Below are 17,032 nucleotides of genomic sequence, written 5' to 3'. Positions count from 1 at the left end.
GCTCGGAATAGTGGACACAGGGCTGGGATGTGGCACAGCCAGGAGAGTGCTCACTTAGCTCACAGGGTTGGTGAGTGCTCACTTAGCTCACACACAGGGTTGGTGAGTACTCACTTAGCTCACACACAGGGTTGGTGAGTACTCACTTAGCTCACACACAGGGTTGGTGAGTACTCACTTAGCTCACACACAGGGGTGGTGGAGTGCTCACTTAGCTCACACACAGAGTTGGTGGAGTGCTCACTTAGCTCACACACAGGGTTGGTGAGTGCTCACTTAGCTCACACACAGGGGTGGTGGAGTGCTCACTTAGCTCACACACAGGGTTGGTGAGTGCTCACTTAGCTCACACACAGGGTTGGTGAGTACTCACTTAGCTCACACACAGGGTTGGTGAGTGCTCACTTAGCTCACAGGGTTGGTGAGTGCTCACTTAGCTCACAGGGTTGGTGAGTGCTCACTTAGCTCACACACAGGGTTGGTGAGTACTCACTTAGCTCACACACAGGGTTGGTGAGTGCTCACTTAGCTCACACACAGGGTTGGTGAGTACTCACTTAGCTCACACACAGGGGTGGTGGAGTGCTCACTTAGCTCACACACAGAGTTGGTGGAGTGCTCACTTAGCTCACACACAGGGTTGGTGAGTGCTCACTTAGCTCACACACAGGGTTGGTGAGTACTCACTTAGCTCACACACAGGGTTGGTGAGTGCTCACTTAGCTCACAGGGTTGGTGAGTGCTCACTTAGCTCACAGGGTTGGTGAGTGCTCACTTAGCTCACACACAGGGTTGGTGAGTACTCACTTAGCTCACACACAGGGTTGGTGAGTGCTCACTTAGCTCACAGGGTTGGTGAGTGCTCACTTAGCTCACAGGGTTGGTGAGTGCTCACTTAGCTCACACACAGGGTTGGTGAGTGCTCACTTAGCTCACAGGGTTGGTGAGTGCTCACTTAGCTCACACACAGGGTTGGTGAGTACTCACTTAGCTCACACACAGGGTTGGTGAGTACTCACTTAGCTCACACACAGGGTTGGTGAGTGCTCACTTAGCTCACAGACAGGGTTGGTGGAGTGCTCACTTAGCTCATACACAGGGTTGGTGAGTGCTCACTTAGCTCACACACAGGGGTGGTGGAGTGCTCACTTAGCTCACACACAGGGTTGGTGAGTGCTCACTTAGCTCACACACAGGGTTGGTGAGTGCTCACTTAGCTCACACACAGGGGTGGTGGAGTGCTCACTTAGCTCACACACAGGGTTGGTGAGTGCTCACTTAGCTCACACACAGGGTTGGTGAGTGCTCACTTAGCTCACACACAGGGTTGGTGAGTACTCACTTAGCTCACAGGGTTGGTGGAGTGCTTGCTAAGCATGTATGAAACTTGGGTTCTATTCCCAGACCCCATTTTAAAAAAACACAAAAATTTGATATTGTGGGAGGTAAAAGCAGGAGGACAAGGTCACTGTCAGCTGCACAGTAAGTTTGAGGTCAGCCTGGGATACCCAGCAGGGACCCTGCCTCATGAAGAAAGAATGGAGGGGGAGGGGCAGAGCCAGAGCCAGAGATAGCAGATGAGTAAGTTCTAAACTTCCTGAGAGCAAAGGGTTCCCTGTAGTCACTTTTACCTAATAGCTTTAAGTACAAACAGATGTGAACATCCGTGTTAGAATTTTTCCCAGGAGACAACATATGAATAATGTCATCCAGTCTGTTGAGTTTCATAACTGGACATTTTGATGTTTTGAAAACACGAGTTGCCAGATTCTGGGATTGAAGGTCATTTTGGTTTCTTTATACTTGGCATGAAAACAAAGCAAGTCAGAGAAAACAGAGACCTGTCTGGGGTGACCCAGCTTATGATTCCTCAATGGCAGGGACAACTGCATAGCCATTACCTGGCACACTGTAACAGTGGGAGAAAAATCTGGAAAATACATTTGTGTTATTTTACGTCATATTCCAGGTTGTCTGTGCTGGGGGTGGAGCCCCAGGTAAGGGCTCAACCACCGAGCACTCAGTCCCTTTGCAGCTGACACGCAGTGGTCACCAGAAGGGACTGAGCGCTGAAGCCCTGTGGGCAAGACGAGCCAGGGGCAATCGCTCACACCTTAACCTCAGACCTACACTTTTTCAAGCTGAAGACCCACAGAGGATGCACGGGAAGTGTGCATATAGGCTGTGTGCTGTGCCCGGCCAGGCCAGCCTTCTCCAGGGTGCAAGTGAGTTCCACCTTTGCTAACACATTCTTCAGTCATGTGGGCCCAGTTTGCTCATCTTCTCAATTGAATGTGGAACTCTCATGCATAAAAAAATGGCCCAGATGAGCTCTTCCGGCCAAACGGTGATTGAAATGTCTCCTCTTCTCCACCCCTAACCCCCAAGCCACCCTGGAAGGAATCTCTCCACACCTGTCAAGCAGGCTGAAAGCCATGGCCCTAATCGGCTAGCCGTGAGCACTGAACACTCTCAGGGAGAGGCAGGAAGCAGGACCATCCCCGTTTACAGATGAAAGCATGGTTTTTCCCTGTCCCACCTCTGACCTCAGGGAGGATGAGGGGAGACAAGGCTGACCAAAGGGCTTGGCCGTTTCAGTGAGGACTCTACCCTCAATGCCCGGTCCCTGCACCAGGTTGCAGTGGGGCACAGGTTACCTGGGTGCTGTCTGCAGTGGAGACTCTGCTTTGCAGCATGGCCTCTGGCTCGATCTTCTTCCTGATTGCCAGACTGCTGACGGTCATGGTTTCTGCTTTCACAGACTATAGGAACAGAAAGGGAACACTTGGAAACTCACGTCTGGACACAACTCCTCTCCACAGACAACAGGGATGCAGGAGGAGAAAGCTTTCTTCCACCCCCACGGTTGGTCAAGTTTCTGGAGAAGTATGGAAAGGCGTGGTTGGTGTCACAGACAAACAGCCCCCAAGAGAGAGCCAAGGCCACCGCCTGCATGAGGAGAGCCAACCCCCACACCTCACGGGCTGCATGGCTTTTGAGGCTGTACTGGGATGGTTAAGCTCGATGCTCAGTGTTCTCCTTATACACACACTGCCTGTACCTTTTAGTCACTTCCTGTAAAGTGCTGCTCAGATCAAGAACCGCACTCATGGAAGCATCCAGGGGCCGGGCACCCGATGGGAGTGGGTGAGGAAGCTAGCTGGCCGAAAGGGAAAGCATGTGGGGTTCCACTCAGGTTGGGCTTTTATCATGGCCTCTGGACGGTTTGCTTTTCTTTGTTTTTTATAATATAAGAAAATACAATGCTGTAATTTTTTTAAATTAAAGCCAGAAAAAAAAACCACATCAGTTGGCCGGTGTGGCGCAGGGCCACCAGCTCGCACACTGTATTCTCGGTGTCTCAAGCTAAACGATCAGCTTCTTTAGACTCCTCTCTCAGGCCCAGTTCATGGCTATACACACTGTAGGTCTGGGGAATGGCTCTAGCTTTTCATGTAGTTGGGAGGAAGAGGGAGAAAGAGTTTCTTCCAGAATCCTGTGATCTAGTTGCTCAATTAATCGTCCCTTGGTGCCGAGAGTACCTCAGCCTTAGAGTAGCTACCACCTGCTGGGAGAAGGGCAGAGCAACCAGCCGCTGTCCTGACTGTGCTGGGAAACGCTGGAGCCAAAGTGTGGCAGGGCAAGGCAGAGCCGGGTGTGTCAGGGATAGGACTGCCTCCGGGGTAGCCAGCAAAGCACAGAGAGAGGATGCGTGAGCTGTCCTGGATCGGGTGAGGCATGGACAGGGAGAGCAAGCCTTCCACCCAGACGGTACAGCATGGGGTAGGACCGGGATGAACAAGCTAGTGTTCACCGTCTAGGGGTGGGGGTGGGGAGCAGCTGGATGTTAAGGGCAAGGGGGAGTTTCTGAAAATCCTCTGCGCGGCTCTACCAAGGGAGCCACAAAGCAGAGAAGCGCAGACGCTGGCCCTGCTCCTCCCCAAAGCCTGTGTCTTCTCTTCTCCTGGAGTGTCCACTGCCACCCCCAATGTCTCTGGACCTGGTAGATTTAAATAACGGCCTCTTCTCCAGGCCTTGGTAAAATGAGCCCTCGCCTGCACCAAGAAAAACCACTCCGTTTTCAGACCAGCTGTGGGAGCCTCAAGAGTCCACGGATACATGCTCTCTCCAGGTACCATGCAGCACAACCAGGGGTCAAGGAGTCAGTAAGCCATCACTTGACCTCAGCGAGAGATGGGGGTCACGGGGTTAAGACACCACGGAGCACCTGTAAGTGGTGAACTGACACGGTAGACATGCGGTTGCAGAACCATGCTGTTCTACGAGGGGCAGTCATGCAACACCAGACAGCTTCAGGCTGCAGCTGATGGCTGCTCTTCTTACTCATGGCCCAGAGCCCTCTGAACATGCAGTGCCCTGTTCTCCATGAAGCTCCACTGTACCTCAAACTGGGGCAATTCTGGGGTAGAACAGGCCCCTCGATCCGGGCTGTCCTCGATGCCCCCAGATTCATCCTCTTGGCTGGAGGGCCCCTTGAGATCCCTGGCGAACACCAGGCCCTCTGTCTCAGAGTCACTTTTATCCCGATCGAGCTCAGGGAGGCTTCGGGAGAAGTCTTCAAAGGCGCCCCCGTGGTAGTCACCAATAACCGTGAAGTCCACCTCAGCCTCCAGGCTGGACGTGGAGCTGACCGTTATGCTGGAGCATTTGCGTTCAATGGCCAGGTGGTTGTCCTTCAAGAATACCGCATCCCTCTCCTGGTCCTGGTCCTCATCTCCCGTGTCACTCTCTGGGGCACGTGGGCGTGGCGGTTTGACTTTCTCCTCCGAGCCCTCCCTCAGCCCTGCTCTCTATGGCCAGATAAAATCAGGGGGGTGGGGATGTGGGGTGGGGAGAGAGAGAGGTCAAGATGGTGAATGCCAGAGGAAATCTCAAGGTTGTGATGATGTTCCCAAGTGGCCAGGGAATGCAGAAACACCCCAGAAAGGTTTCCTGGGAATCGAACACAAAACCAAACCAAACCAAACCAAACCTTCTCGAGAGTGGGGACACTCCTTTGGAGGGGAGGGTCTCCTATGGATGCCAAAGCAAGTACAAAGCTAACATCCTTCCAGTGAGTTCTGGACAGGAGGCCCCTCCAAGGCTAGGATCCAAAAGCCTATCGGAAGCGGCATTGTGCAAAAGGCAGGGATGGAGGCCTGGACCACAGGCCCATCCGTGCAGGCGGCATTGAGGCAAACTGAGGAAGAAGGCCAGGGATTCGGGGGGAACCCGGGAGAGGAGGGAGAGAGGCTGGAGCTGGGAGCTGGAGGAACACAGAGGAAGTCAGCAGCCTGTCAATTGCACTGAGTCTCTGGGGGAGGGGCAGCATCATCCAGGAGAAGAAGAAATACTGGCCCTGGCCCTCTGGACTCCAGCTTCCTGGGAGCCACACCAGTGCCACTGTGAACTCGATGGTAGCCATGGAGAGGAAGTTCTGGCCACATCAGTGTAATTGACAATGGCAGGCCGAGGGAACACCCAAGGAGAACCAGCAAACTTTGTCCTAGATACATACCTCTCAACTGGCCTGTCAGGAATTAAACACCACGCGTGCATTTTTATCTTTTTTTTTTTTTTTTGACTTGGTTTGTGACTACTTTTTTTCCCAAGACCAATCTAACACCCATTAAATATTTTGAAAGAACTCGTTTCGGTATGCTTCAGAGATTCACTTGTTAACCAGCCTCCACGTGGCCAGGTTCCGGAAGGTTGAGAGGTGTGAGGAATACATTGCGGACAAGCCAGAGTGTGAACAGCCACAAAAGGGTTGCCACTAGAGCGGGTGGGAAACTGGGGAAACGGCGCATCCCAGTTGGATGACGATGACCTGGTCATCGGGCACAGAGGGACTGCAGAGACCTGAGGGCCTGGAGGGCTGGCGAATCTCAGACGCCCCCCCTTTCCAGGGGTGTTTGGCGCTAAGCGGCGGAAGGAGCTCTTGTCTTCCCTGCCCGCGTCTCCGGATTTGCTCTGGATTAGAGAAGACAGTTAGTCTCGAGGAGGTAGAAGGAGGGTGGAGAGGGAGACAGAGTGGAGGAAACCTCTGAACTGTCAGCTGCTACAAGGTAGGCTACAGGGGTGATGGGAAGGATGAAGAGAGACCACTGGATAAGCCAAGCATGATGGGGAGGAATCCAGCAGGTGGGAGGGGCGAGGCAAAGCAAGTATGTAAATTGCTGTTGGTGGCTCCTTCTCTGTGGCCATTGTGTGATCCTCTGAACATAAGGTCACAGCAAAGGCTGGAGAATCTAACAAGCTAACAAGGGCTAAGCAGACGGCCCCATCTTTTAGCCTGGGCTATCTCAGGACCAGGTAGGAGAAGACCTTCTAAGGAAGAACAAGCAGCATCATTGCAGGAATGGCGAGGGCCGCTGAAGCATGCTTCTAAGAAGCCACTTAGCATGCGGTCAGCCTCCATAAATGGGGACTTAGTGGGTGCAGGGGCTCATGTGGCCAGTTACCCCAGTAGCTTCCTCCAGCGTGGTTTCACAGCCTGAATCAGGGGACACGAGCTCTGGGTCTGTGCATCTTTCCTGGTGGTAGGTAGTTGGGGTGGCCAAGTCCCCAGGGGGCTGGAGTTGGACAAAGCCCAAGTCTAGAAGATTATCTTGCTGTTCTACCTGTCCTGGGGAAGCTCCTGAAGGCAGCTCATGTGGAAGGCTCCTCATTTCACCCTGACTGGCTCGGCAAGCCTCAGCTCCATGGGTCTCAAATATCCGAATTTTGTTAGCCACTGAGGTCTTGCTAATATCTTCCTGGGAACCCCCTTGGTCCCAGTCCTGGAGTGAAGTCTCCTGCTTTCCTGAAGGGAACATCAATTCACCCAGGAGTACAGGTTCCTCACTTCCTTCAGGGACAAACCTGGGCTTCTTGCTGGCAACTGGAGGTGCTTTGCGGTCACCGTGTGGGTCCTTGGGTACTGGGCTCTCTTCAGGAAGATGGATATATTTGAGAACTACAGGGAACTGGTCTCTAAAGAATTCCCTGGACTCTGAAGGCCCCCTTGACCCAGGAGGTAGTGGGCTTAGAGAGGTGCCCTCCATAGCTGCCAGAACCTCAGTGTGACCAGAGGAGACTGGCAGGGGGCTGACTGTCTCCCTGTCCTCTGTCTCAGGTTCTACTGCAGGAGGGGAAACTGTCCCCTTCTCTTTGGGCAGGAAGCTGCCTTGGTCTGGCCTGGCTGGCTTCCTGACACAAGGAGGGATGGTCCTCAGAAGGGCACAAGCCTGGGCGTCTAGGTGCACCCCTCCTCCTCTACCAGGGGGGCTCTTCTTCCTTCTTGCTGGGGGACTTTTCTCAGTCTTTCCCATCCAGTCCATATTTGTGGGGACCTCATCTTCAGCTACACTGGCCAGTGGCTGGACCAACTCTCCTTCTAGCCTCTGCTGTGTGTTTTCCCAGACCTCTTCAAAAGTCTGACCGACAGCAGCTCCCTGAGGGTCATCAGGTCTTCCATGGTCCCTGGGAGTCCAGGCTTCTTCTGCTGAGGGAGCCTTATGGGCTTGGTCTTTATGCTGGCTGGAACCTGGGGCAGAAGCTCTTGGGTCTGAGGACTTCAGCTCCCAGTTCTCTGTGTGCACTCCTGCCAGCTCCAACCAGGTCCCATCTCCAGGAAGGGCATCTGGGTGCTCTTCTCTGTGCTCTGAGGGTGGGGCGAGAAGCTGGTCTTCAGAGTCTTTCTCTCCATAGTGCAGACAGAAGCTCCTTTCTGCGAAGGAGGTGTCAGTCTCATCGCTCGAGTCAGCTCTGGCTTCGGCTTGGGCTGGATCCAACAGGAAGGACTGGAGTCCTCCCTTGTCTGATGTAGGAGAAAGAACCTCTCCCTGCACTGGGCCAAGCCCTGCAGCTGTTGGTCTTCCCCAGGTCTGGGGCCTCTCCAGTCCCCATTCTACTTGGCTCTCTAGTTGACCATTTGAGACTCCGTGGTTCCTGAGCTTGAGCCTGGAGCCCTCGGGAAGCTTGTCAGTTGATGTGGCCTCTCCGGGACCTCCCCGGTCTTCCTCTCTCACGGTCTCAAAGTCTTCTGGACTTGCAAGCATCTTGCCCTGCTGTTGAGTACTTGTTCTTCTGGTTCTCACTGTTTCTTCCGTGGCCACTTCGACTTTGAACTTGTCCACCAGAATGTCTACCTTGGAGAGTCTGCCGTCAGCAAGGATCCCACTGAGGCTTGATCCACTTTCTTTCCGTTGTGTGGCGGCCACTGTTAGGAGGCCGAGGTCTTCCGGCCTAGTGTACACTCTTTCTATAAATACCCAATGCTCTGAGCCCTGTGTTTCAATTGGAGCAAGAAGAGTTAACATGAAATTGCAGGCATCTGAAGGGATGGCCTCTCCCCTCTGTAAAAAGGGACCAATCTACCACCAAAGGGTTTGATGCTGTGTCTCCAGCACTGACAGGGACAGAAAGGGGTGACAATGCTCATCATTATTGTCAAAGCTCTTTTTCCCATTAAGACTCTCTTCAATCACTGATTCCAACCTGATAAAGTGGGATGGGATCTTGTGCCCTCCCTAGAAAAAAATGGGAAAAGGGAGATCCACACAGGCTAGGCCTCTTCCTCTTGTAACTGAATATTTGCAACTGTCAGAGGGGAAGGTACTTACACCACAGGAATCTCTGGATATTGAGGTGAAAGAGCTCCAGAGACATCCAGTGTCATCTCCCCCTGGGGGAAAACAGGTCTAGAGAAGGCACCAGTTGGAGCAATGACTTAAACAGCTTGAACATTCTGGGGTTCAGCCCAAAAGAACACTTTTAAGACCAATCCTTGGAGAATTCTAACAAAAATCCATGGAAAATAGAAAAGAACCAACCATATCATACCACAGAGGAAAAGAACCACAGATAGTAATATCATAGAGCCAAAGGGACAGGGTGTGGCACTGTCAGATTTCACAGAACAGTCTTCTGTCCATTCCTACCAGCTTAGGGGTAATGACAGGTTTGCTTCTCGAATCATTACCAGAGCCTTAAGACCATTGGGATTTTACTATAGGGACCATAGAATACTTTCTCCCCACACAATCTCCTCAGAGGTCCAATAAATGCATAACACAAACAGTAAGCAACCCTGGGGAAGTTGCAGTCCTGCATGGCCCCGAGGCCTGAAATCACGGCCTTCACTTAAGGCCTTCAAGATGCAGACTTGGAATTCAACTTCCAAATCTAAGTGCAGGGGAGGAAAACAACTCTTGATCACCTAGTTATGGACCCTGGAATCCAAGAAACGACTGTGAGGTCTCTGAAGTTTAACCTTCCCACCCCGCAAGACTGCCCCCATGATGAGGTGTGCCTGAGACTCCTCCCACACAGGGCTCCTTTTCAGGCTGTGGCTTGGTGATGAGTCAGCTGACAGAGCTGGACGGATCAAGGGAACACTGCAAGACATTTTTCCTAGGTCAGGGGATCTGACCTCATTAAAAGAAAGATCATGAGGAAGGGGAGGGCCAGACTCTGTCTGGTACAGCTTTCTGAGATGTTTCAGGTGTCTATACCTGAAGCGTCAGGGGTCCTGCCCTGCCAGCCTGCAGAGGTAAGAACCTGTCTCATCTCCTCGGGAAGCAAGTTCTGTCAACTGCTTCCATTTCAGCATCTAATATTATCAGCCTAGTGGCGATGGTCAAAGTTGGCCAAAGAGGCCGCTTTTGAAACATTCCCATTCCAACTTCAAATAGCAAGTAGGCCAGATGAGCAATGGTGTGTGTGGTGGAAGCTGGCACAGACGGGAAGGATTCTAGAGGCAGAGAAGGGAAACACATGGTAATGTTTAGTTATTAGATGGCAGGCAGTGCCAGCCCTTCATCTACATAATTAAATTTACTCCAATTGACAACCTTGTTGCAGAGGGGGAAACCAAGGCTCCCAATGAAGGCATTTGCAGATCACACAGTAGTGTTGAGGGAAGAAACAAGGACTCTGACGCTAAAAAGGCAACAGTTAAGGATGGATGGGTGTGGAGTGGGGGCATGATTTACGAAAGGAAAGAAAAGAATGAGTTGGCTGCTCAGAGTCACAAGATGGTGCAACACTAGGGTCTCTGGAGACAGGCCAGCCTCCTAGAGATTCCCTCCTGAGTCCCTGGTTCTCCAATGCCTTGCTCAGAGCACCCCCAACCATCTGACGGAGCTGCCCCTGCTCCAGCCACAGGAGTGGAAGAGGGGGACATGTCTACTTCATGATGGACAAGAAGAAACCCCAGAGGGCAGCTGCTGACTCCTGGCTGTTCGGGCCCTACCTGGAATTCTCTCAATTACAGCTGGGATCTGAGGGGGTCTAGGAAAGGGACTCTCTAGAACCCGCATCCTAGGTGAAGCTGTTAGAAGAGGCGCAGAGAGACGGTGTTCAGTTTCTCGAAGGACAGCTTCAAGGAGGCTGCAGAGTAGGACCAGGGTCACTAGGTAGCAAGAAGAAGCCCTGGTCAGAAGGACAGACTTCAGGCAGAAGGACAGAAAACTTCATGCTCAGCTCAGTACATGGGAGGCCAAAGCAGAAAAGACCATACATTTGAGTCCAGTCAGGGCATCATGGAAGACCTTGCGGAAGGAGAGATAAGACACAGGGAGGGGAGGGGAAGGAGGGAATGAATGGTCGTGCTGACCGTAGATGAACCAGTGAGGCTGATATGACAGGTCACGGGAGAAAGGTGCACACTCATTCCCCACACAGGCACTGTCCTTGTTTCTCAGAGCATCTCCATGCCCCCAATGCTGGGCCGCTGCCCTCAGGAGAGAGCACTGAATGGCTTGTTTTTATTTCTACATGAAGAAGACTGAAAGGAGAGTTTCAGTTTGTATCTTCCCTTGTCTAGAGCTTGCTCATAGACTTGCAGTAAACTCACATCAGCTAGAGACGGTTTCTCTGTGGGAGGAGCAGGGTCTACATCCTCACAAGCCGTGCTGACAGAGGGGGCACGGAGGCCATAGAAAGGATGCTTTCCCATCAGCAGCACCCAACTCCTACAGGTTATGAAACCTCAGCAGACAGGGGGAAGTGGAGATCCACACAGGGCCATGGGAAACCTCAGGAACCCTTGACCGAATGCTCGTCTGGGCCCAGAAACAATGCTCTCCTCACCTAGAAGGCTTGCCTCTCTACAGACTCAAGGATGCTTTGGAAGGAAGCGGTTTTTTGCCTTCCTGGAGACTCAGACCAATGTCTGCTGAGTTTCGATGGCTGGAAGCGGGGGAAGAAAGGAAGACCACGGCCCAAGCCACAGATTATAGTCAGGCTTCTAAACACAGACAAGATCTCAGGACAGGACACGCTTGAGAGTCAAGACACCTAATCCCAAGCTTAATGTCATAGCCTGCCACCAGAGAGGATCATGTCTTTGTCCCTTTGGAGCTAGAAGTAACCAGTTTTTCTGTCTTCTGGGCATAGCTGCAATCCTGTCCTTATTGGTGAATAACAGATGAGGGAGGGGCCGGCCCTTCATGGATCCCTGGGATGGGGACACTTGCCATTTATAGCACCGGGACAACATGGGCCACCTCTGCTATCCTCTTCCTGGCAGAGTCTGGCCTATTCCCCTCACCCTGGGGAAAGGGCTTTCTTAAGATCCAGGATGGTAGGCAGGGATGGCCGGGAGGCCCAGGGGAAAGGGGTGTGGAATGTGGAGACAGTAACCTCAGGGGATGCTGCGAGGCTTTTCTGAGTGAACATCTCCAAGCCTGTTGCTGTTCCAGGTACCAAGTCCTGCCGAGAAGTGTCCTGGATCCTCTGGGCCTGCAGGGGAGGCCCAGACCAGAGGAAAAGGAGAGAGGGGGAAAAGGGGAAAGGGAGAGGGAAAGAGAGAGAGCAGGAGAGACACACATAGTCTGTAAACAGTCCAGCTTTGTACACCTCATATTATGTTAGTTCACAGCGTTAGTTGGGAAGGAACCTTTTCTGAGGGGGGAGACAGAGAACAACATCTGTGGTGAGCTGCAAGGCAATCCCATGGCTTCTGGCCAGCCCCCCATTCTCACTAACACTCTGAGGGAGTTTAGAATACCACCATTTAGACTCTGACTTCAAGCTTCCCAGAGATGCCATGGGCTTAAACTATGGTTCCAACTTGTAGGTGGAGTCACAGTCCTATCTTTTAAAAGTTGTCCTTGAGAAGCTGAGGAGTTGTCATAACTAGTATGATTCTTGCACAGACATGAAAATTTGGGTTCAAATCCCCAGCACATATGAAAAAAATGCCAGGTGTGTTCTCAGCTCTGGGGAGGTGAAGCCAGGCAGATCCCCAGGGCTCACTGGCCAGGCAGACTAATTGAACCAGTGAGCTCCGGGTTCAGTGAGAGGCTTATCTCAAAAAATAGAGTAGAGGGGCTGGTGAAAGGGCTTAGGGGTGACAGCACCTGTTGCCAAGCCTGAAAACCGAAGTTCAATCCCCTGGGCCCACATGCATGAAGGAGAAACTCTGCAAAGTTGTCCTCTGACCTCCATGCCTACAACACACAGACACACGCACTGCATACACTCTCTCTCTCTCTCTCTCTCTCTCTCTCTCTCTCTCTCTCTCTCTCTCTCTCCATATGAACACACAAATAAATAAAAATATAATAAAGAGTGACTAAGGAAGATGCCCAATGTCAATCTCTAGGCTACACACACACAGTAATGCACATATGCACACACCCACACCACTAACTCCACACACAACTAACTGGCTTTCAAACTACCTGGGTTTGGCAAATGGGAATGGTTCAAGTTCCTTGGCTTGGGTGGGACCCAACAAGCTTAGAGACTCTCTGGGAGTTCTGGGTGATATGCCCTTGCAGGGTCCTCCATAGAGGCAGACTAGGCCAGGGATTCCAGTCACCTTCAGCAGTGTCCCTGTAACTATCAACACTTCTTAGGGGACACTGAGCTTCCACCTCCATTGTTTCAGTTAGCCTTGCCAATGACCTCCCAACAGAACGACATTCTGGTCCCCTTTAAGATGACCCATGCAGTGAGGCTCACAGAGGTAACATCATCCACCCGAGGACAGAGTCAAGCTCTTGTCTATGACTACCCATTTTGCAAATTCTCAAGAACCCATAAATGCCAAGGGGCCTAAAAGTTTACTCCCCAGGTGTGATGACTGCAGTTTTCAGGAGTGGAACAGCCTCCATCTTTAATAAGGTCCTTCTGCCAGCAGTTCGAGTAGTCACCAGCAGGTGGGGCACAATCCTCAATTCAAGTCTTGGCTCACCAACATTCATTATCTACCCATTCTTTCTCTGCGGCCATCTCACCCTTTGGGTAGCTTCTCCATCACACTTCAATTGCACCCAGGCCAAGACCTGGTCCATCTCAGGACTGTTACAGTCACTCTGGCCAAGTCTTTCCCGAGGGAATGAGCAGTCAGGAGGAGAGAGCTGTGTACAGCTCACTACACCAAACCCATAGACCAGTCTGAGTCTTGGTTGTGCTGGGACCTCAGAAGCTCTCAGAAGACGGGCTTGCCCAATCTACAGCCTTGGGACCATGTGCATCCTGGGTAACTACAAAGGTCAGTCAAGACATGCACAGGTGACAACGTCATGTCATAATGTGTAAGTTTGTCGCCTCTGCTAGTAGGTGCAGAAACTTGTCTCCTTTCTAGAGTACCAGGCCTCAAGGTCCCAAAAACAATCCTGATTGTGTAATGTTGGCAGCCATGGAATCCCAGATGTGTTACTTTTATGCCTCACAAGACAAGTCCTCTGTTATCTGGTGAGCTCAGACCACGGCAAGTACCAGTTCAATCAAACACTCTATGAATTAAATCATGGCTGCATCACCAATTTTCAAAGCACCGGAGAGAAAGCTCACACAGCTGGCTCTTCGCCTGCTCTGCACACGATCTGGTCTCTCCTCAAGTCAGCTGTGAACTAAAGACACGCACAATGACTCATGGAATACAAGAAATGCAGCCACCATGCCGAGTCGGTCTTTGTCTCTGGGTCTCAGTAAAAGGCAGCCTTTGAACAGAGAGGGTTCCCAGGGCCCTTCCAGCTTGGATTTGGAGTTCTGCAAGGCACAGTCCTGGGACTCCATAAGGAACACCCAGTATTTCATATCAGACAGTATGGTGGCCATGTGGTTCCTCCCCCGGCATTTCATCTGACCTTTATAAACATCCTTACACACCTAACAGTACCTCGGAGAGATTAAGTAACAAGCTCAGAGTCCTCCAGCTGACAGGTAATGGAACCAGGAGCCTAAGACTAGACCACGATCAGTCTGGTGATCAGTGAATGGTAGCTTGAGAAGAAGATGCCTACATCGAAGCTGGGGTAAATCCTGCCAAGATTCAGCAAGTGCTAATGGCTTGGGGTGTAGATATGGGACTTCCCCAAATTCTATCTTCATCTTTCTCAACTAAGAAAACAGCCCCACGCTTTCCACCCGGGAGGGGAGGACACATGGGGTCCTTCTAGAAAAGTCTCAGGAGCAGTCGGGCTTGTAGAGTGGACTTACCACTTTGGTGAACTTTGAGAATCCTTCCAAGAGGGACCATGCTCTCCCTGTACTTGGACATAAGCCCCAAAGGGGCTGGCTCCTGGGTAGGGTTTCTATGGTTTTTAAAGTTGAATATGCAAAGAGACTTGGAGGGGGGACTTGTTTAAAAGGCTGCTTTCCTGGAACTCCCCTGGTAAACAGCTGATTCAGTGGGTCCCACACGGGGTCTCAGAACAAACACCAGTTCCCCCATTTTCTTTGCTTGACTGAAGGGGAATGCCAACAAGCTAACGTGAGTTTTTGATGTTTTAAGATGGTCTCTAGGACCCAGTGGTGAGTGGGTTTGACTTTCTCAGCCTAACCTGCCTCCCCATCCACCAGTCTGGAAGCAACAAGGGGACACATATTTGTGTGGAAGATAAATGTAAACATATAGTTAGCCCCCCACCCCACCCTGTGTCTCTTCACTCAAGGTCCCTGTCAAGGGCCACAGCATGATACCTACCTCACTGGCTTTCTCAGGGGTGCCCTTGGGAGAGGGGGAGGCGGGTGATGAGGGCAGCCTGCGCTCCCGCTCCCAGTCTCGATCCCGGTGGATCAGTTTGCTATTGGGCTCCTTCAGGGTCCTCTTGAGTTCATTGATGCTGGCCTGGTGCTTCAACAAGACGTCCTCTGGCTTGTCCAGGAACTAGGCATGAGAGGAGACGGCAGAGGTGCAAGATGATAAACCATGAGAAGACGACACAGGAAGAACACCATCCATCACCACCCTCCACTACCCACCCCTACATTGTCCTCACAACAGTCCAAGGTGTCAAGGAAGCAAAGACAATGAACTCCAAGGGGTGTCCTGACCAGGGGCATGGAGAGCCTGGATGATGTCATGCTCTTTCTTCCCCCGTTCCCCTTATCCAAGAACATTCAACTCCACTGAACCCTCAGGTCTGGGTCAGCTCCCACTGTCCTCTGAGCACAGGCAGAGTCAGGAATGGACTCTCCTGCTTATGGTCCAGGCACAGTAGGCAGCATGTACCAAGGCGAGACATCCCTGGTCTGCACTGAGCTGCACTGGCTCGCTGGCTTCCAGAACCCTCTTGAATGGTGGCTCCTACCTCTGGTCAAGACTCAGACCACTGTACTTAATAGTATGGTCAGTCCAGGCTCCTCTGAGGCCCCATCCAACTGCTTAGGCCTGATGAAAGCCTGGGATAAAAATGTGCCTAGGCTGGACCATTTAGAAAAATGGGCCCTCTTCCCTTACTTGGGACCAGAGGGAGATTATATGGCATTCTCTGCCATGAGCTACTGCCTTCTCCATCACCTAGAACCTTCTGAGTACTGACTCTCTCAGAGAAGAAAGAGTCAGGTACGTCAGAGAGACCAGGATGCTAAGGTGGGAGTGAAGTTAGTGTTGGGGCAAGAAATCTGAGACTAGGAAGAGGAGAGAGGAGCTTCAAGGCTTAGCACAGGAATAAGGCAGGTAGAGCTGGAGTCCAGTGTGCCCCTAATTAATCTCTGACGTGTGAGTCCATGCCAGTGTTCAGAAGGAGGAGTGTGCTCGGGCCCAGTGAGGAGGAGCCATCGAGAGCTGCCAATGCTGGTCACCTGCTTGCTTCTGGGTCAGAGAGAAGTGGGTGGGCAGCCCAAAGGCTACAAGGCTGTTTGAGGGAACCACCTGGAAGACCATCTTGCCCCTGGGGAAGGCTAGAATCTTCCCCTGGACTCATCTCTGGCATCTGAGAATCACTCAGTTGCTCTCAAACCTTCCCAGGAAGAAATCCAATCCAACTGAGGCTTCTGCCTTCTCCTGCTTGGACCTCAGGCCTCTCTCCCAGGCTAGGCTGGCCACAGACAGTGTCTATCTGAGAGGTCAAACTCAGCGGACTTTGCCCGGAGCTTGAGAACAGGCCTCAACGGTGAGTGGGTCTTAAGAGGAGGTGATCCCAAATGGGCCTGCTGGCCTTGGGAGTGAGTTGTGCTCCCCAAAAGGCAACTGTTGGGTCCTGGGATTCCTAGAGCTTAAAGGCTTTGGAGATACCAAGGGGTGAGTATCAAGGCCTGGTACAAGATTAAGACAGGGATAGCTGGAGTCACAGGTAATGCGCCTGCCCTATGGTGTAGCTGGAGATCAGAGCCCACGAAGTCTTTCTAAGACTCAAAGTCAGTAGAGGAGCTGGGCTGAAGCCCGGATCACAAGATACCATGACAGGCTCTGACTCTGGCCTGCTCTCCATAAGAATAAACTGCCTCTCTTGTACTGACCGGTCCAGAGAGATCTGGGTGCTATGAAAGGGAACAAGAGGTGGGGTGGAAGGCAGAAGTCGATGGAAGCGGAGAACAGGAAGAGAGGAGAGGAGGTTTCCAGGGAGGCACCGCAGCTCACTCCAGAGGGCAGTGGGACTCGGGTCTGACTGAGCAAATGCTCCTCCTTCCCCACCCAGGCCCCACCCTCACATCTGGTTGTCAAGAGGTACAAAGCACACAGAGAAGGTAGGAATGTGTGTGGGGGGTGATGCTAAGGAAGAGAGGGATGAGTCGAGGGAGGAGCTAAATGGATGAACAGAGTTGGTGGGTGCAAGTCGGGTGGGGGCAAGCGTAGATTACCAGGCCCAGT

General features: G+C 52.0%; 1 protein-coding gene across 52 annotated transcripts in view; it reads right to left on the bottom strand.

The window, feature by feature from the left end:
• Epb41l1 (erythrocyte membrane protein band 4.1-like 1) overlaps positions 1-17,032 on the bottom strand; it is a 123,070-nt gene that overhangs the window by 14,221 nt on the left and 91,817 nt on the right. For 20 of the 52 annotated variants that reach the window (XM_087654080.1, XM_087654086.1, XM_087654083.1 and 17 more), the window contains 3 exon segments: positions 14,924-15,106; positions 4,404-4,811; positions 2,658-2,762 (listed from right to left, as the gene is read on the bottom strand). In XM_087654080.1, coding sequence (XP_087510206.1) covers positions 2,658-2,762; positions 4,404-4,811; positions 14,924-15,106 — 696 coding nt within the window. 52 annotated transcript variants of the gene reach the window in all.

This window comes from Rattus norvegicus, chromosome 3 (assembly GCF_021556685.1).
Source record: "Rattus norvegicus strain SHRSP/BbbUtx chromosome 3, alternate assembly SHRSP_T2T, whole genome shotgun sequence".
Taxonomy (NCBI): domain Eukaryota; kingdom Metazoa; phylum Chordata; class Mammalia; order Rodentia; family Muridae; genus Rattus; species Rattus norvegicus.
This window is presented reverse-complemented; position numbering and strand designations above follow the sequence as displayed.